At 57.9% G+C, this 19,526-nt stretch overlaps 1 protein-coding gene across 1 annotated transcript in view; it reads left to right on the top strand.

The window, feature by feature from the left end:
• The first annotated feature begins 3,032 nt into the window (after positions 1-3,032).
• The window catches only part of ETS1 (ETS proto-oncogene 1, transcription factor), a 47,645-nt gene continuing 31,151 nt past the window's right edge, over positions 3,033-19,526 (top strand). The window contains exon 1 of the mRNA XM_039721872.1: positions 3,033-3,312. Coding sequence (XP_039577806.1) covers positions 3,243-3,312 — 70 coding nt within the window. The 5' untranslated portion in view covers positions 3,033-3,242. The remainder of the gene's footprint in view (positions 3,313-19,526) is intronic.

The following is a 19,526-nucleotide window of genomic DNA, read 5'->3' as shown; positions in this document are numbered from 1 at the left end:
CAGCAGTTGCAAACAGTGGGGCTGCGCTGCGGAGGGAGGGCAGATGGTTATCGCCCATCCTTGGGCTGCAGGGCCGCTCTCCAGCCCGGCATCCTCCCTCCCTGACGGAGCCTGAATGGATGTTCACGTTCCTAACGACACAGTGGAAAACGAGGCTGAGACTTGGATGGGCAAGAGGAAAGATTTTCCTAAAGCCTGTGAGCAGCAAATAGGAACCAGTTGCTGAGGCGAAGTCATGTTTGGCAGGTCTTGGACTCGGAATGGTCACATCCCAGCTGAAGAAACTAATCAATGGATTCCTTCCATGCCTTCTGCGAACACTGAGCCATTGAGCAGCTCAGCTGGAGCTCAGAGCCAGGCCTTTCATGTTGCAGCTCTGAAGTGAACACAAATTAAGGCGGCTGCTGGGATGGAGTTCGAAGGAGAGATTCAGCTGCCCTGGGAGGAAACCTCTGTCTGCAGCCACTCTCTTCTCTTCTTCCCCTTTGGGGATTTTTGCCCTGGTGTTACTTTTGGAAGCATTTCCAGTTTCCCTGTGTTTAGGGGTTGCCATGCATTGCACCAGCAAAACGGAACACAGGTTTGGGGAGGCACAAGGGGGTGAGGCACAGCTCAGAGCTCCTCTGAAGCCGTCCTGCACCAAGCTGGGCTCAGTGTCATCTGGGATCAGGGCTCAGCCGGGATGCCAGGAGGGTGTGGATGCCTCCTAATAAAAATGATACAAGCTGTGAGAAAGGTCTTTATTAGAGCCTCTGTCCTGGTCCAGAAGAGAAGGATCTCCAGTACAGGTGCCCTGGAGTTCAGCCAGTCCTGGAGGCTGTAACACTGCAGGAGCAGCTGAGCCAAAAGCATCACCCCAGGGGGGGCAAGGCTAAGGCAGAGACACCTCAGGGCACCCGCTGCCTCCTCTTGCTGCATCTCAATCTGTGGCAGCTCCCTCCAGGGCCTCTCTGCCCAGGAGAGCCTTGTGCTGCCTGTCCCAGCCTGTGTTTGGGCAAGTCCCAGTGACCCCGCCGCGCCTCCTGCTCTGTTTCGGTCCGGGGCTTGTGGTTTGCTGCAGCCGCGCTCCGAGCGGGGCGAACGATCCACCCGGGGGTCATTTCCATACGGTTGGGACCGCAGGTGCTTTCGGATGGCTCCGTCCGCAGCTGCACGAACCGGCACCCCCAGCAGCCCCCTCCCCTCCCTGCCCGGGATCCCAGCCCGGGAGCGCAGGAAGGGAAGGGAAGGCAAGGGAAGGGCTGGGGGCTCTGATAACTGCATCAGGTTTCTCTGCCCAAGCCTGCTCTGGAGGGATCAGAGATCAGATAGAAAGGCAGCTGTTCTCCTGAATCCCCTTCTGATTTTCAACTAGAAACGTTCTGCTAAATCTCCTCTCTGTAGTTTCTTCCTTTAATCGTTGCTGTACAGGGAAGAAAGAAACCCAAACCCAGGGCAGGTGCAAGCACAGGATCCTGTCCCGGGAGGGACCGCATTTTATCCTTGCAGCAATCCTCTTTCCACCTTCGGATTTCCAGGTTCATTCCTGTGGTAGGTTTCAAACCACCAGCTGAGGTTTCCAGCCCTGTGCTCTGCCTGAGCTCAGGTTCTCCCGAGCCCTCGGGAACCAGTGGAGGGAGGGAGGTTTATAATCACAGCAAATCGCTGGTCCCACTCCACTGCTGCAGGAATAGGTTGTCCAGAACTGAGCTTGCAAGTAAATTGGAAACAAGATTGCCTGTAAAATCGGGAATGCGAGAGGCTGTCACTGGGTGAGGAAGCTGAACTTGGGGCTGGAGCTCCCTGCCCAGCTTTGCCAGCTTTCAGCTTCCTGCTGCTTGATCTGCCTGCCTTGGCAAAGCCGTGTGTGCAGCCAGAGCTGCCTCTCCTTGTCTGGCCCCGGCAACCTCATAGCTTTTTTCAGTTGCACAAACTGCCCTGCTATAAATACACCGTGGTGGCTGACAAAGACCCGCTGCAGAAGCAAAATTATCGGAGCTGCAGCGTTTGCATCTGCAGCTCATCTTTCGGGGCCTCGGGAGGTTTCAGGGGTGTTTGCAAGTGGGACCCTTGTCCATCCTAAGGGCTGAGCGGTGACTGTGACCCCGGGCAGCTGCTCCTACAGGGCTGTGTTCACTTGAGCCCATCTTCGATGGGAGCAGCCTGATCTGTGCTGGAGTCGGAAGCTGTTAAAGACTTTCAGAGTGACAGAACCACAAGAGCTGGTTGCTAATGACTTTTTTTCTCCGTACCGGTAAGCTGACATCTGTGAGTCATACTCTCCTTCTGCTGTGCCGTTTGTGGTCTCAAGTTTGTGCTACCTAAATACAATCAAACAGATTTCATGTGAAAACCGATATTCTTCTGTTAACTCCATGCTGTGCTGGCATGACACTCATCTTGCATCTTCAAGATGCTTTTTATCCAGTCACTTCCCAACTCTTTAGCCTCCCACCTCTACCAGGCAGGCCAGGAGCAGCCACCCCTGGCTGTCACCCACCACAGCACAATGTGCACTGCTGTGCCCGGGCTGTGCCCCTGCGTTTGGATGTGCCTGTGGGTGGGAGAGGATCAGGCTGCTCCAGGCAGGATGATGGGAATATGAAGGGGAGATGGAAATGTGAGGAGATGATGTGAGCATGGAGGGGTGATGGGAGCCGAAGGGGTGAGTGTGAAAGGCAGCGCTTCATGTCGAGACAGGCAGGGTGAACACAACTGGCCCGCTTTCAAGAACCATCGGTTTCGGGCAGGGGCTCCAGAGCCAGCGTGCTCAAACTCTTATCCCGTCGTGTTTAGGGCCGGGCTGCGAGCAGAGGTCGCGGCGGAGGCGCCCTGGATGCTCTGTCCCCTCCGTCCCCGGACCCCCGCTCCCCCCGGCAGCGCCGGCTCCGCTCCCCGCAGCGCCGGGGGCCGGGGCCGCCTCCGGGGCGGGGCGGGGCGGGTCCCTCCGCCGCTGTCACCGCTGGGGCCGGCCCAGCGCCCTCCCCTCGGCTCAGCCCGGCCGGGGCGGCGGCGGCGGGGACGGGCGAAGCGAGCGGAGCGGGAAGCGCAGCGCGGGCGGGAGCGGAGCGAGGGAGCGCGGAAGGAAGGAAGGAAGGAGGAGGAGGAGAAGCAGGAGGAGGAGGAGAAGGAGGAAGAGCAGCGGGAGGAGGAGGAGGAGGCAGCGCCGGCCGCGCTGCCCCGGGCGCCCCGCTCCGCGCTCGGCGGGGCTCAGCCGCCGCCCCCCGCTCCCGGCGCGACGCCCCCGCGGCGCTGCCCCAGCCATGAAGGCGGCGGTGGATCTCACCATCATCAAGACGGAGAAGGTGGACATCGAGCTCTTCCCGTCCCCCGGTGAGCGCCGTGTCCCCTCCGCGCAGCCCCGTCCCCTTCTCCCGGCGAAGGCGGCGGCGGGAGAGCTTTGGCCGGGGGGGAGAGGCTGGAGCGCTGGGGCAGGGGTGGCCAGAGAGGTCGGTGTGGGGTTTTTTGGGGATGTCTTTCGGAAGGGAACACGGAGCGCACCCCGAGTCGCAGCGCAGCGGCGCCGCCCGGGCTCTGCCCGCTGCCGAAGGCGAATTGACTTTCCGAGCGCTTTTATGACTTTCCATCCCCCCCTACTCCTAAAATCCATCCCGCCGCCCCTCCAGCCTCCTTCCCTCGCGCTCCTGGCATCCTTGCCGGGATGTCGGGAAGCCCGTCCGGCGGGCAGGCAGGAGAGATGCGCTCTCTCCCATCCTTAGCTGGGATGTGCGTTCCCCCATCCCTGGCTGGAAATGTCTTGTGTGGTCCAAGCACTCGTGGTATTTGGGAAACACAACTCCAGTGCTAAATACTCTGGATTTAGGGCGTTTAATCCAGGAAAACCCGCCGCTTTGATTTTTTTTCGCCCTTCTGGAGCTGGAGAAATGGGTGGAGAGAGGGTGCAGAGAGCAACACGTTACTGAAGGGAGGCGAGAAGGGGTTTTTGTGTGTTGTAGCGGGTGAGTTCAGCTGCTGCTGGCTGCGGTTGCTGCTCCGAGCCGAGCCTGACCAGAATAAGGGCTGCTGTTCACACACTGGTGGCGTCTGGCTGCTCGCTGACCCCGGGCGCTCAGCTCCTCTCTGCCCTGCCCAGGCGAGGTGGAGGATGGAGCTTGGAGGACCCGAAGGAAAAACAAAAAACAACCTTTTTTTCTGCATTAAACAAGTCCTGTTGCTTCATCCCTCCCTGCTGCAATTCCCACTGCGCCAAACTGGAAGTTTGCTGGGTTTTGTTCAGCACCGGTGCGGCGAAGAAAAACAAATTTAAGATTGAGTTGTACATTTCTCTGCCGGTTAGGAAGTTTCTAGGAAAGCCAGAAGGGAGGCACAGCTCCCGCAGGCATTGGGATTTTGGGCTGCATGTGGAAATAAAATGACAGCTGAGTGCTGGAGCCGCACAGGGGTTGGTGCTTAGGCTTCAGTAGATGCTGGTGCAGCATCAGCCGGGCTGCAGAGAACTCCAAATGCAGCACCAGTGGCCATCAGCCATCCCTGGGCTCCGGAGGAGTCTCTCCCTCGGCATCCCTCCTCCCGGCCGCAGGGAGCACCCTGTGCTGGTCAGAGGATGCCAGAGCTCCCTGCCCTGGCAGCACGGCTGAGCCTGGCTCCCGGGGTGGGCTGGGGAGCGCCAGGCTTCAAAATGCCCGAGGGGTGCTAAGAATGCACCTACACAGCTGAAATGAGAGGCTGGAGGGGAGCTGAGGACCTGCTTGTGCCTATTTCCTAAAACTTTGGTGAAGACTCATTCCTCCCTTCAGCCCTGATGGCAGCCTGTTTGTTCGGAGGGGAGGAAAACGGGATAGGAATAAACACCTGAACCACCAGGGTGGGTGGGGTTTGCTTTTCACTCCAGAGTAAAGTATGCATTAAAATTTGTGCTCTCCTGGAGTGGGTGGGAGCTCTCACGGAGGCTCTGGGTGTCCGGAGCAGTGGAATTCCCTGGTGCCTGAAGGGAGGACTCGGAGTTTCATCCTGCCTTAAGTTCGTTTTCTTCTGTCCCTCAAAGCTCTTCTGCAGCTGATGTCAGCAAATAGCTCTTAGAGCTGCCCCAAAGTTGAAACTTGGGCAGGAAGAGCGCTGAAAAACACAAACCCAAGAGGTAGAAAAGCGCTGCCCCCCCATCGGCCTCGGCTGCAGCCGCTCCTGTGCTGGTGGCTGCGCTCGCTGGGAGCCACAAAGGTCAGCGCTGTCAATTAGCTGGCTTAACCTCATTTCCCCTCCAACTCGGAGAGAAAAAAGCTGCAGCTTTCTGGTTTGGTGGGATTGATGGAGCGGGAAGGAGTGTGGATGCTGCTGGGTTGTGTTCTGGGATCCAGCCAAGGGAGGAGGGAACATCACTTCTCTCCGCTCCTGGAGGGCTCATCTGCTCCCTGATGGTTCCTTCAGCCCTGAATCCGCCACCAAATGTTCCCATCATCCTTAATTCCAAAACAGGCTAAGTTCCCACCGTCCTTAATTCCAGAATGGGCTGAGAAGGACTCCAGCCCCTTGTCCCTTCACAAAGCAGCGGTGCCCGTGTGATCCGGGGGGTTAACCTCGGGCAGGGAGGGCCCTGCAGCCAGAGGGTTTCAGCTCTGCAGGATGTTTGATGTGCCAGGTGCCTGATGCCCCGTGAAACTCTGTCCCCTCTCACCCCCCAAACCAAACCCTGCTCCACCCCACACCTCTGCCTGCAAAACTCCGGGGAGATTTGAGGTGTCCAAAGGGTTTAAAAATAACCTGGAAGGGATGTGGAGCTCTAGAAAGCTTCCAAAGCCAAATCCTCCCCCCCACCCCGCTATTACCAGCAAGAATGTGTGAGTGAGATGAGCAGGGCACAGCCAGAACCCCATGGGGTGGGTTCTCCTTCAGGACACAATTCTGTGTGCGTGGCTATTCTGAGGAGGATGTGATGGAAGGGTGGTAACATCACTTGTGGTTGTACATACATGGCTGATCCACCAATGGCTCGGTGGGACGATTTCTGAGACAGTAAAACCCCAAACCACACAAAATTCAACGCCAAGGGAACTTCACCTGGGGGCTGACAAACGCTGCCCTCCACAAATCACTTTGTTTCCTGCAGCTCGGCCAAGCTGCGTTTGCTGCCTGTGGGCAGAGTGGGAAGCAGCTCCAGCCCTGCTGGGAGCTGGGGGCTGGAACTGGGGCTCCCAGTGCTCATTTCTTGCTCAGGAAGCTGCAGATTTGTCTCCCCCGAGGTACCAGAGCAGGGCTGTAATGCCAGGTGTCGTTCCTGGGCATCCCAGGTGGAGCAGGGATGCCAGACTCCCCATCCTGCATCCAGCCCTCCTTTCCCTGGAGGTGTGTTACGGGAGCAGGGGGGTGTTTGTTCCTGGAAAAAGGATGTGCTCCGTGCACACAGCACAGAAATCCGGGCTTTTTGGCTCTTCCCATGCCTACCCTGAGGACAGCTGGGACATGGACACGTTGTTTCCATTGGCCTGTGCGTGGGTGGCATCCCAGGGGTGTGTTTTTATCTGGCAAGAGCTTTTCCCTCTGTTTAGGATTTGGGACAGCATCAGTTAGGGCTGAAGCAAGATTTTCCCTTCCAACCCAAATCTCTGTAAGGTTCTGGTTCTCCTGCTGTGGTGGTGCAGGGTACAGGGAAGCTCATACACAGCTTCCATGCTGCTTTGGGATGCAGGACCTGCCTGGATCGTGCTTCTCCCCCTTCCCACAGCCAGGTCCGGCTTTGCTTTCGCTTTCAGCGCAGACAAATAAGGGAGCTCACATTTAAAGTGAGCCTGGCAAACGCAGAGCTCCTCCACAGAGCCTCGCCGCGGGCAAGTGGCAGAGAAAATCCCCCCTCTTCAGGTTTTAGGAGGGGATCCTTCATTCTGTCCTCTGCCTTGTGTAGGGAGGACAAGTTTGCAGCCAGCCCTGGCTCCGGGTCATGGAACGGGGTCACAGCAGAATCAGCCCGACCAACGGGGGTCAGTTTGCTGAGCTGCTCGGGGTAGAAGTGCTCAGGGACTTGGGGCATTATTCTCATTATTCTCAAAAAGGCGAGTTTGATCCTGCGTTATCCTCGCAGGGCTGAGCCCTCCCTCCAGCTGTGTCAGCTGCTGTGTGACTCAGTTTCCCTGCTGCCGACGGGCGCTGGCTCCTGCATGGCCGCGTTTTCTTTCCGTGCGGGGTAAAACACAGCAGAGAGCCCCGGCATTGCCCTCCCTGCTCTGGCACCTTCTCTGTCCCCCTGTGCCTCCGTGGCGCTGGGACAGCGCTCACCTGTCCTCCCGGGACGCCCAGGATGCCAGAGCCCGGGGAAAGGCAAGCACGGATTGGTGTTCCCAGGGATGCAGGGAATCGCAGCCGCATCTTTTGGAATGCTTTGCTCTGCAGTGCAGCCGAGGTGAGAGCTGGGCTCGGCTGGGATGCTCTGTGTGGGCTGCAATGATCAGCAGCGAGGCTGAGGCTCAGCCGGGGAGGGCTCGGGCCGCTCTCGCATTTTCGGTGCTGATTGCCTGCGGAGGAGGTGAGAACTCGGCTGAAGAAGAGCAATTACCTCTGTATGCGCTGACAAAATGCCCATTACTGTGGTATCCAGCCGGGATGCGGGAATGAGCGGTTCCCAGGAGGGGGGACTGGCTGCACTTGGCTGCCACCAGCTTCAAGTTTTTTAGTGTCAGCTTCCCACCAGAGCTCTGAAAAGGGGTGGAAGGAAGGCAGCTCACGGAGCTGTCCTTCAGGGACACATCCACCAAGCGCATCCCTGGTTTTTAACCTGGAAATGGGAGAGGAGATTTCCAGGGAACAGGAGCAAACCCGGTTCCTTTCACGTTTCCATCCCGAGCTCCCCAAAGCACGCACCAAGTGTGTAATTACAGTGTCGTTACATGAAGTGGCCCCTAATTTGCCATGTAATTACAGCGTGCCATGCTTTGATGGGCCTTACAGAATGCAGGGATAACACAGGCTCAGCTGGAATGCTGCACTCCGGCTCTCCAAAGGAGCTGCTGAGACATCCTAAGACTTCCTGCGCTCCCAAATCCAGAGCAGATTGCTGGCAGGCAGGCAGCGAGTGGCTGGGACTGTGGCACACTGAGATTAGCCACGGGATTATACAGAATTCCAGAATGGTTTGGGTTGAAATCCTTAAAGATCTCACCTGGGATCTCCCACCAGCCCAGGTGGCTCCAAGCCCGTCCAACCTGGCCTTGGACATCCAGGGATGGGGAAGCCCCAGCTTCTCTGGGAGCCAGCTCTGGGTGGAACTGCCGTGGCAATGATGGGAGAATGTGGAAATCCACAGTCACATTCCTCTGGAATGGATCCTGCTGTGTGAGGAGCTGGGGGCAGCTGGGCAGGCCTAGGGGGGCAGAGGTTGTTCCACAGATGAAAGCCTCAGGTGGGTGTGAGTAGGACCAGACTCTGAATCCACCAGGGATGTGAGCTGGCAGAGCTGTCACCCTAAATGGCTCTTGTCAGTTGTGGCACTGGGATTTTGGGGAAGAAGGGAACAAATCCAAGTAAATCTGTTCCAGATAAGGCAAGAGAGTCTTTTCCTTTTTGCATGGCACCAGGTGAGGAAATGGCAGGATTTAGGACAGCAATGTCAGTGCTGTCCCTGATCCAAAGGATGCAGCTCTGGCAGCCTCCAGGCTGGCAGGTCTTGCTTGGTGGAGCACCTGTGCTGGGTAGGAGCGTGCCAGGATGCTGAGGGGGTGCACAAGGAGGGGATGATTGCTGTATTTGAGCACTAAAATTCCCCTGGAGCCAGGGCCTGCTGTTCTTCGGGCCTGGGATCCCTGTGGGAGCTGTGGTATTCCACAGGGGCAAGGCTGAGCTCTGACTCCCCAGTTTGCTTTTGGCTGGGAGTTCCTGGTGGATTCCAGTGTCACTCCAGAGCCTCCTGGTGCAGCTCCAAGCCCCATCCCATCAGGAGCCAGTGGCACAATCTGCAGCTGATCTGAGCAGCACAGCTGTCTCACAGCCAAAATTCAGGCCTGCAGCCCTTTTTTTGTAACCCCATGCCACAGTTATCCATCTCAGCTCTTTTGTTCCTCTTCCGTGACTAAGCTGCTCGCTGCCTGTGTTTCTTTTTTTTCCTTTCATTGTGTAGTTTATAATCTTCCAACGAGATACAGACAAAAATTTGTTTGCAGTGCTGGCCAAGAAGGCTCTTGTTTCCCTGGCACGGGGCCATGCTTACATCTCCAGTCAAAATACTGCTGGTTAAACAATAAATATTTATTGATTCTCCTACGAGCTCCTACATTTTTCCCAGGTGCAGTGGAATTTGAGGGGGGGAAGCACTCGAGTGCTGCCCATGGCAGAGCTGGGAGATGGCTCTGGAGATAGCGGGCCTGGAGGGGGATCTGCTCCTGCAGAGGTGACTTTGGAAAGCTGGGCTGGCTCCTGCTGCACAGCCCTGCAGAGCTGCTCTCATCTCCCCAGCTTTGGGGATTTGTGCCTGCAGGCTTCTGTGGCAGAGATGGGAAAATGTGGGAATCTACAGTGGCTTTATGTGCCTGAATATCTCCTGGAACAGGGGAGGGACAGCCTGGGATGGACTCTTGGAGGCCAAGTGCACAGAGATGGCAAGAAAAGAAATAAATCCCTGAATCCCAGAATGGTTTGGGTTGGGAGGGACCTTAAAGCCCATCCAGTCCCACCCCTGCCATGGCAGGGACAGCTCCCACTGGACCAGGTGGCTCAGGGCCCCGTCCAGCCTGGCCTGGGGCACTGCCAGGGTGGTTTCAGTTTGTACTTGGGTGTGGGGGCTCAGCCTGGTGTCTCAGTGTCTCACCCCGCTCTGGAGCCTTTCTCAGGCTGCAAATGCTGCTGGCAGAGCCTGAGCCCTGCACGGCTGAGGGAGAGGCAGAGCTGTACTCAGAGCTGCTCTGTGGTGTTCCATCCTTCTCCTGAGGGGTGGCTGGCTCAGAGCAGCCCTGGATGGGTCAAGCCCTGCTCTCTCACTACAATCTCTTTCTGAACTGAAACTGCATTTTTGTGTTGAGGTTTTGGGGGTTGTTTCAGTCAACTGCCAAACATCCAAGCCCTGGTTTGCTCCTCTGTCCTATGAACGTCACCAGCTCACGGGAGCAATGCCCCCTGTGCAGGACCAGGCAGGTGACATGTTTTTCCCTGTCCCCTCCCCTGGCTGTGCTGACCTTGCACGGTTTCCTGGCTCTGCAGGCTGTGTCCTGCTCTGTGCAGGGCAGGTGGAGCCGGTGTTTGCAGGAAGGCAGGAAGCTGGTGCAGCACAGCCCCTCGGTCCCACATCTGGTTCCTGGAGCTCGTGGATAAATATAACCTGCCAGAGGAATATCACAAACACACCGAGAAACAGCAGCTTGCTTTCCCAGAGAGGAAAATCCCCTCTTTTCTGTGGCTCCCTCTGCTTTGGGAATGAGGATTGGAGTCGTTGTGGCAGCCCTGGTTGTGGATTGGGATGTGCAAAATCACGGGGCTCTGTCTGGCTCTGAGCTGGGCTCTGAGGCTGGAATTCCCAGTCATTCATCTCCCAGTTGCTGCTGGGCACAACAGCAAAACCTGCTCCAGCAATTCTCTGCTTTCCAGCTTTAAACCTTTCCTGTGAAGCCAGAAGAGACAGAGCCCTCCAGCTCAGGTGGCTGGGGCAGGAACCCCGAGGTTATTTGGGCTGGAACAATGTCCTGGAGGGAGTGCAGGGAGCACGACTCTGCTCTGGGCTGTAGCTGTGTGTAGGATATCTTCCCATTTAATCCCGTTCTGGGATGGCTGTGGGGCTGCCTCCTCACCCCAGCTGAGCATCCAGAGCTTGTTAATGAACAAAATGCATTTTCTTACACGGAGGGGATTCTAAATTGGCTCCACATGGGTTCTGTAGGTTGTCGCACTTTCCCGGAGGGTGATGGCATGAGCAGGAATGTGGGATTGATGAAAGAAGCCAGACACTGAGTCAAAAGCTCCCCCTCTCCCCTCGCCGTGCCCCCTCTCTCTCCCCCCACCTCATCTCAAATATTTGACGTGATTCCAAGGCATTCTTCTCATGGCTGGTGGGGAGTGCAGGAGAAGGCAGCCCAGGCACTGAGCTTTCCTTTAAAAGCTTATTTCTAAAGCTCTGGGGCCTTGCACCCCAAAAGATGTTGGGAAAAGGTTTGATGAGACTTTATTTTTAGGGAAACTGAGGCACAGCACTCGCACTCTGCCGCATCAGGGAGGTGGGAGCATCCTCAGCTGGGTGCTCCAGGTCTCCCTCTGCTTGCAGGATTCCCGCTCTCCATGCTCTTGTTCCACTGCCCAGCTCCTCCCTGCTCCTCCCCAGCAGCAGGCAGGCCCTGACCACCCACCCCCCGGAATTCCCAGTTTGGGGGGGCTGGGAGACTGGGGCAGGCTCAGCATCCCTCGGGAAGCAAGAGTCAGGCACGGCAGGATGGGGCTCTCTGCCATCCCCCTGGGATGCTGCCTCTCCTGGCACAGCCTTTCAGGATAACCCTGCTCGCTCAGGGAAGCTGCCACTGCCACCAGCAGAGCCCAAAAGCTGAGGCTGGACACTGGGCTTTGGGGCTGTTTTCTGTTGTTTACTCCCCGTTGTCAGCACTTTTTATCACAATAATCAAACTGTGGCTTTTTGACCCACATGAAAGTTTTTTTCAGAGGTGCCTGCATGTGTTTGTGCAAAGCCACTGAATTTTGGTCACTGCTCTGAGAGCAGAAAAGGGGATTTTTATTTTCTTACCTTTTAGTTTTGAGCAATTGTTTACCGAAACCTGAACCCTCTGAAGAAACAACTTGCAAAAGCTGAGTAGTCCTGGCTTTTTCCACTGGAAAATTAAAAAAAGATGGAGTGGGACATGTGAAATTTGGGTCTTTTTTTTCCCCCCTTCTTTTTTTACCCATTATTGTTAGAAGCGGTTTGAAAATGCAATGCCAAGAGCTTTCTCTTTTCAAGTGCTCGAGGCATGTTACCCAACTGCTCCATCCCTCAGCCTGCTCCGTGAGGTCAGCAAACGCAATTCCTCCTGCTCTGCAGCTGGAAATGAGGAAAAACTCCTTTGCTCAAGCCCTGGCGTCAGCCCCGGGCAGCAGAGGAGCCCGGCCGGTTGGGAGCAGCATCGGCGGCACTTCCCAAGCCCATCCTTGTGAAGGGCTGCGGGGAACTTCGGGCTCCGTGTCCAGGGTCTGGGAAGGCTGGGAAGGTTTCCCTTCCCAGCGTAGCATTGGGGTCTGGGAAGGCTGGGAAGGTTTCCCTTCCCAGCGTACGGGAACTTCGGGCTCCGTGTCTGGGCTGTGCCGGGGTCTGGGAAGGCTGGGAAGGTTTCCCTTTCCAGTGGCAGCAGTGGATCTGGGAAGGCTGGGAATGTTTCCCTTTCTAGCTTAGCATTGGGGTCTGGGAAGGCTGGGAAGGTTTCCCTTTCCAGCGTAGCAGTGGGGTCTGGGAAGGCTGGGAAGGTTTCCCTTTCCAGCGTAGCAGTGGGGTCTGGGAAGGCTGGGAAGGTTTCCCTTTCCAGCGGCAGCAGTGGGGTTTGGGAAGGCTGGGAAGGTTTCCCCTTCCAGCGGCAGCCGCGGGGTTTGGGATGCGGAGCTGTCCCGGTAGCCGCGGCCCGGCGGGGCCGCTCCTCGCTGGGGCTCTTTCCATCCCTTTAAGCGGCTCCAGATTTGAATTTGGCTCCAAAGGCCGGAACATGAAAGGCCCCGGCCCTGCGCCTGTTTGCCTTCGAGCGGGATGACTCGCACCACTCTTGCTTCCAAGCCGAGCCCGGAGCAGCCGGGGCCATATGGATCCTATAGAGTGACCCGACTGCCGGGGCGGCACGGCGGGGTGGGGAGGGGGGGTCAGGAGGGGCTGCCCCGAGCTTTGTCACCGCCGGGCCGGACCCTTCCCCCCTTCGCCGTCTTCAAGGGCTTCTGCCTTCCGTGGCTGTCGGGCTGCCCGTCCCTGCCACTCACTGAGAGCCAAAGCTCGGCTGAAAGAAATTTCAAAAATAAAAGAAGGGAAAAGGGGGATAAGACCCCGGAGGAAAAGGAGGAAAGGGAAGGGGAGAGGAGGATGATGTGCCTTTAAGCCGCGTGTGTAACTGCTCGCTAATCTGGTGACTAACTGTGCGCTGCTGCCAAGCCGGGATCCATCCCCAGCCCAAGGCTCGGGAGTCATCGGGTCCCCTCCCTGCCCCGTCCCGCGCCCCGCCGGGCGCCAGCCCCCCCGGCCCCCCGCACTCCCCATGGCAATTTATTTACTCATCTGGAGGGCACAGCCCCGGCGGTCTCTTGACTCAGCAGTCCGGGGCCGATGGGAGCTGCGGGAGCAAATTCCAGGCAAGAAATAATCTCATGACTTGTCTCGGAAAAGATTGCTCCGCAAAGATCCCCTGACGGTCACGGAGCGCTCCGTGCCGGCCCCTCCGGCAGAGCCTGACCAGGCTCCCGATTTCCCAACCTCGGGCAGCCGGCCAAGGATCCCGGGGGGACTCACTGCAGCTTTCTCCCTTGGAAAAACAGGCATGGACTCGGGGATGGCACGGGGCCTCCAAACCGATACCTTGTCCCCCTGGGGCACGGGGAATGGGGAGCTGGAGCCAGCTGGCAGGGCAGGGAGCCCAGAGCTTGGGGCTGTGTTGGTTTTTGGGGCATTCCTCCTTTTCTTCCCCTCCACTTTCCAGGGAGGGTTTAAACCCTTCCTTCATCCCCAGGCAATTTTGGTTCCTCCGTCTGTGTTTTTGCCCAGGCACTGGCAGCACCCCCGGGAGGGCTGGCACTGAGGATGACTTTCGAAGCACATTTTTCCTTTGTTTTTTTTTTCCCCCCCTTCTGTTGGCTCTTTTTCATCCTACATTTCTCACATCCTGGTCTTTTTTCCCCACCTCCTCCCTATCCAGAGTAACCAGAGTTCCATCCCTCTCTGAGGGCTCTTTGGGAGGTCTGGTCCCATACCCAGTGTGGGAATGGGGTGGGATTACACCAAGTTGGGAATTAAGGATCTTTACAAACCAGCATTTTTCTGGGAGGAAAGCCCCGGGGATGGGCAGTGCTGTTGGGCTGACAGCTCCTGTGCCTCCTCCTCAGCTGGGATCAGGGCTTGGGATCACACAGCTCCTGGGGCCATCCCACATCCCTGGAAGGGAGCTGGTCCAATGCATGGTGCCCTTGGAGATTAAGAGAGGAACCAGCCTTGGATCACTGGGGAGTCACTCCTGGAGCACCAGGAGCTCGGGGCCAAGCTCCCAGGGGAAACTCACACCCCTCAAACCACACATCCAAGTCACTGCCAAAGCTCCTCCAGCCTCCTTAGGGTTGACGGAGGATTCCTGGAGTTCCTGGCAAGGGCTCCCAGCTCCTGAGTCCCAAATGCCGCCCCCTCCACCCCCTCCTCCATTGAGTGTCTCCTAAAGAGCCTCTTGGCGTGAGCAGCCGAATTCAATCAGCCCTTTCACCATCTGCTCCCAGGCACTTCTGCCGGGGAGGGCTCGGGGCCAGGGAGGCTGTAATTCCTTAATAGCTTCCGGATGCTTCGCGGGGTGGATGCGAGGCCTGGGAGTGGCTCAGCCTCTCTCCCCCTGCCCTCACCGAGGTTTCCAAGCTCAGGCTTCCTCTGGGCAGATCCGAGCACCTCCAGCCACTCACATTTATCCATTTATCCCTGCCTGCCCTTCGCTCTTCCCGGCTGAGGCCAGGAGCTGACATAATCCCATCCTGGACAGCGCTTGGCTCTGGCATGGGGGGGACTGAGCCTGATGGGGCAGCCCAGCTCGTCTTTGGCCGCCTTTCCCAGCTCACTCCCACCTTCATCTTCCCAGGGCTTGGTCTGGCCCAGTCTCTGCACTGGTCCCTTCCCTGGTGGGAAGTTTCCTAGAAGTAGGAGCTGGAAAAGAACTTCTTGGGGATTGGGAAAACCCTCGCTCCTGTGCCTGAGGATCCTGGAAACCTGGATGTTGCGTGGTGTAACATACCTGGGCAAAGCCCAGGAGCCCTTTGCTCAGCCTGGGATGGAGATGATTAATCTTGGGGCTCTCCTGGAAAATCCCCTTTGTTGGTTTTCTTGTCTGCTTAAAAATTAATAAAACCAGGAGAACTGTTCCTGGGAAATTGTGAAATGAAATTACTTTGGCACCACTGTTCCTGAGGCTGGCGTGGGCTGCAGAACTTTGGTTCCCAGGTTTTTCCCAGGCCCTTCCTGGCCTCCATCACTGGGGGAGCTGAGCTTGGACAGGGGACAGGGAGGTGAAATGGTGCAGGGCTGGCAGGAGCATCCAGGGATGGCCTTGTCCTGGCTCCCTCCTGGTCCCAAGAGGGAAGCTGGCTCTCATTCTCCTCTCAGCAGCCCCTTGGCTTTCACGGCTTCCAGCCCAGCCAGGAAAAGGCTCCTGTCCCTGTTGTGGCTGCTGGGATCATCTGCTGCTGTGCAGAGCCTGCCTGGGTCAGCGTGTGGGACATGAGTGGTGCCCATGGAGGGGTCAGGTGGTGCCATCAGCACTGCCACAACCTGAGCAGGTGGGGCTGGCTCAGGGGGCAGAGCAGAAGGAGCACCTTCTCCCTCAGCAGGTTCTCCCTCCCTCCCTCCCTCCCTCCCTGGGAGATGCAGCTGCACTGGGACATGGGAAGGTGCTTGGAGCAGGTAGTGACTGCTGTGAGCTGCCCTGGGGGAGAGAGGTTTCAGCTGTAGGGGGCTGCTGGGTGTACTTGTGTGTTTCTCAGTGTGTGCTTGTGAGCCTGGCCAGGGACACCCTCAGAGAGGGTCATGGCACTTGTGGGGGCAAATCTTCAGGGCAGTAAATCCGGGGATGCAGAGGAGTCAATCCATAACCACAGAGGGGAATTGGAGACATGTGGATCATTACCTGCCATCTTTTGGCAGCTGCCAGTGGAGTTGACTGTTTGCTCTAAAGAGTTATAAATAATTTTGTTGATTAAAATGATTGATTATTCTTGATCTAATATTATTTAGGCAGAGCAAACAGTGCTGAGATTTACCAGCTGCTCTCTGACCTCCCAACCCTGATCTGTTTGCAGAAAGCCTGTGCAATTATTTGTTTGATTTCAAAGCTAAATATCCTAATCTTCCCTCTCCGCCTTTGGAAACTGCAACTGGCACCGGGACAGCTCGGGCTGATAAGGGAGGGCAGCCCCGGAGTCCTCGTGTGCGGGGACTTCCCTGGGCACAGAGGCTGAGGGGGGACACGGGCAGGACAGGTGAGGACAGGGCTCCCGTGGAGGAGCCTGTGAGGCTCCTGCGAGGTGAAGGAGCTCTTGGGCTCCTCCTCTTCCTCCTTCTCCTGCCCTGCACACCTGAGGAGCGCTGCCCGGGGCAGAGCCCAGCAGTGCCAGCTGTGGAAGCTGTCGCGGCCGGGAAGGAGCGGGCGGGCGCGGAGCCCTGCCAGCCGCGGGACGCGATGCGACTTGCCGCTGCCATTGAGCAATCCCGGCTGTCTGGCTGGCGCTGCCCTGCGGGGAAGGGGTGCCCGGGAAGGCTGCGGAGGAGGGGGTGGGACAGGCAGGAATCTGCAGCTGCCGAGCGGTGCAGGGCTCGCCCGGCGCCCGTCGCCCGCGGCAGCGAGCGGAGGTGACCCGGAGCTGCCGAGCCTCCCTCCCTCCCTCCCTCCCTCGTCATCCTCTGGTCCTTCCGCATCGCCGCCTTGTGCTGGCAGCATCCTGCGGGGATGTTCTGGCTTCAGGAAGCCTTGGGACCTTCCCCGTGAGCGCATGGACGCACCAGCGGCGGGTCCGGCTCTCACAAGCATTCCCGGAGGATGAGTGGGAGCTGGGGAGCAGCAGAGGCTTTGATGTGGACGGACATATCTGGGGGGTTGAACATCACCCCAGCCCCGGGGCAGTGCCACGGTGCTGCCATGTGCTGCCTCGTGTCTGGTGTGACTCGGCCCGGGGGCAGGGGCTGGCCTGGACACAGAGGGATCAGTCTGAGCAGGGAAGTGGAGGCAAGGCTGGGAATTCCTCGGGACAGACAGATCAGAGGTGTTTGGCTGAGCAGTTCCGTGTCTAATCCCTTCCCAAGGCAAGGGTAAATTGAGGCTTCTGTTGGGACCAGTGATTTCCCAGCAGCAGGGACAGCTCTGGAGTCCATTGGCCTCAGAAGTGTCTCGTGTCCTGGTGATGGGCAGCACAAATGATGGGGTTTTATCCAGGGCACGGAGTCATTGCACATGGATCATGGGATTGTGGGCTGAAAACATCCCGAGCTGTGAGGTCATACGTGGCTGCTCACAAAGTGTGCTGGCACACTTTGTTCTTCAGGAGTGTCTGAGCCAGCTCGGAGGGTTGGGATCCTTTGTGAGTGATGAAAGAGCTCAGCTTGAGTGAAGGTTCCTTGGCCTTCCTCCTGCTGTGAGGGGACAGCCCTGCCAAGAGATCTCAGCCTCCCCTTTTCACACTTCCCATCCTGACAGCATCTTCCCCACATGATGTTCTGCCAATTATCCTCAACCTGGCCTTGCTACATCCCTGCTCTCCCTTGCTGGGAGACTCTGGTGCATGGTTTGGCAGCCCCAGCCTGCAGCAGCTGCTGGAGGTGCTGGAGCTGAATCCCCTTTGTGTCCATCCCTGTTCCTGGATGATGATGAAGGCCAGGGAGATAAATATCTGCAGAAGAGCCTGAGGGTTTGTTTGAATGGATAGAGAAATGTTCCCTCTGAACTGCCCAGGTAGTACCTTGGGAGCATCCCATGGGTGCTTCTGCAATCCAGGAAGAACCCATGGCAGGGTTCTGGGATGGGTTCATCCTTCTCTTGGGACAAATCCTCCAGTCCCATCCCTCCTTCATCAAAGATGCCAGAAATGGCAACATCAGCCGGGGGCTTGAGGAGAGAACAGAACTCCTGGGTGTGACCTGGCTGGAAGGGAATGTGAGCTCTCAGGGACGGTGGGTGCGTGTGACCCGGAGCACCATCCCTGAGTGCTGGAGCCCAGCGTGGCATTGCTCTGGGAGGCTCAGGCTGGGCTCCTGCAGCCCTGCAAAGCTCCGGGGCACGGCTGGCACTGAGGGCTCCCGGCCCAGCCCTGGGACAGTGAGGAGCTTCAAACAGCTTCTGGTCACAAGCCCCGTGAGCGCCCGGGCTCTGTGCCAGCAGCAGGGCAGTATCTGTGCTCGTCTGCTGGGTGCAGAGTGCCGGGGCTTGGCAGGGGTTTTTCCCTTTTTTCCCCATTGCTGTTGAGCAGTCCGAGCTCTGCGGGGTGTGAGCAGCGGGGTTGGGTTGAAAGGAGCATCTCCCGCAGGTGGGGCATGACCTGGGCGGGCTGGTTGCACCTGGGCTGCTTCCAGCCGGGCTGGGTGTCCATGACAGGCTTTTCCAGGCTCGGCAGCGCGTGTGCCCTGCCCGGGGATTAGAGTCTTTAGAGGCGCGGTTAGCAGGGATTAGGTGATTATGGGGGAAGCGTGCCTCAGGTTTGCGCCAGCCTGGGAGGGTCCTCCCAGCCCTGCTGGGTAGCGATCCCAGCCTGGAGGTGAGGCGCTAATCCCGGCTCCAGAGGGGACGCTGCCCATGGGATGTTCCATTGGGAAAGAGGCAGGGAAGGGCTCTAAGGGCCTTTGCCTCCTGAGCAGGAGGGGTTTGGGCAGGTGCAGGTTGCTCCTGGCTGGCTGCAGCCTCCTGGCCTGGCTGTGTCCAGCCTGGAGCCTCCATGGGGGTTTAATGAAGCTGGACTCTGCCCTCAGGCCAGCGGGCTCGGAAAAGGCTGCTGGAAGTTTTAGGTTGTGATGCTGTTAGGTCTGAAGGGACTGCAGAGGCCATTTAGAGCTCATTCAAGAGTGGGAGGGTCTGGTGCTGAGCTGCTGGTGCTGCTGGAGCTGAACCACTCCAGCCCTGTAGCAGCTCATCCTAAAACCCTCGGGTGGGTTGGGAGGGATGTTAAAGCTCATCCCATCCCACAGGCACCTTCCCTATCCCAGGCTGCTCCAAGCCCTGTCCAGCCTGGCCTTGGACACTTCCAGGGCTGGGGCAGCCACAGCTGCTCTGGGTAATGCTGGTGGAATTTTATTGATGACCAGTCCTGTTTCCTTGATGGTTCCAATGAGTGCTGTTAAGCCATGGCCACATTCCCCAACCTCAGAGGTGGCTGAATCTCCCCAGGGTTTGCTTAATCCATCTGTGCTCCTTCCAGCAGCTGAAATGGGGAGGTTGGGGTGAATCCCAGCCGAGGAAAGCCCCTGAGCTGCTGGAGGAAGAGGAGCTGTGGGCCCTGGCCCTGCTGAGGTGGGAGAGCTTTCCCATAATCGCAGTGAGCGTTGACTCAGGGGCTGTGGTTTAGCTCAGCTTCAGCCCTGGCCTTTCTTTAGCACTTCATTCCCTCTTCTCTCACAACAGCCAAGGAGGGAGCAAGCTGCCCACCAGGCTGCTCCCCTGTGAGCTCCTGGGACTCTCAAGGATGCTGCTTTCCCAGGATTGCCATCCAACACCCACGTTACAAAGCAGGCAGAGCGAGAGAGGAGAGCGAGCTGGAGCCTGAGCAGGGCGGGCTGTGACTGATGGTGGCTGCAGAATCCTCTCCCTGGGCCTGGTTCCTCACAGCTGCCAGAGCCAAACCAGCCCTTCCTCACCTGGTGGCTGCCCTGTGCCCAGTTTTGCTCGTGGACAGCCAGGGCAGGCTGTCCATGGCACACAGGGCTGAATCCCAGA

The sequence above is a fragment of the Passer montanus genome, unplaced genomic scaffold, assembly GCF_014805655.1.
Source record: "Passer montanus isolate IOZ18808 unplaced genomic scaffold, ASM1480565v1 scaffold47, whole genome shotgun sequence".
Taxonomy (NCBI): Eukaryota; Metazoa; Chordata; class Aves; order Passeriformes; family Passeridae; genus Passer; species Passer montanus.
This window is presented reverse-complemented; position numbering and strand designations above follow the sequence as displayed.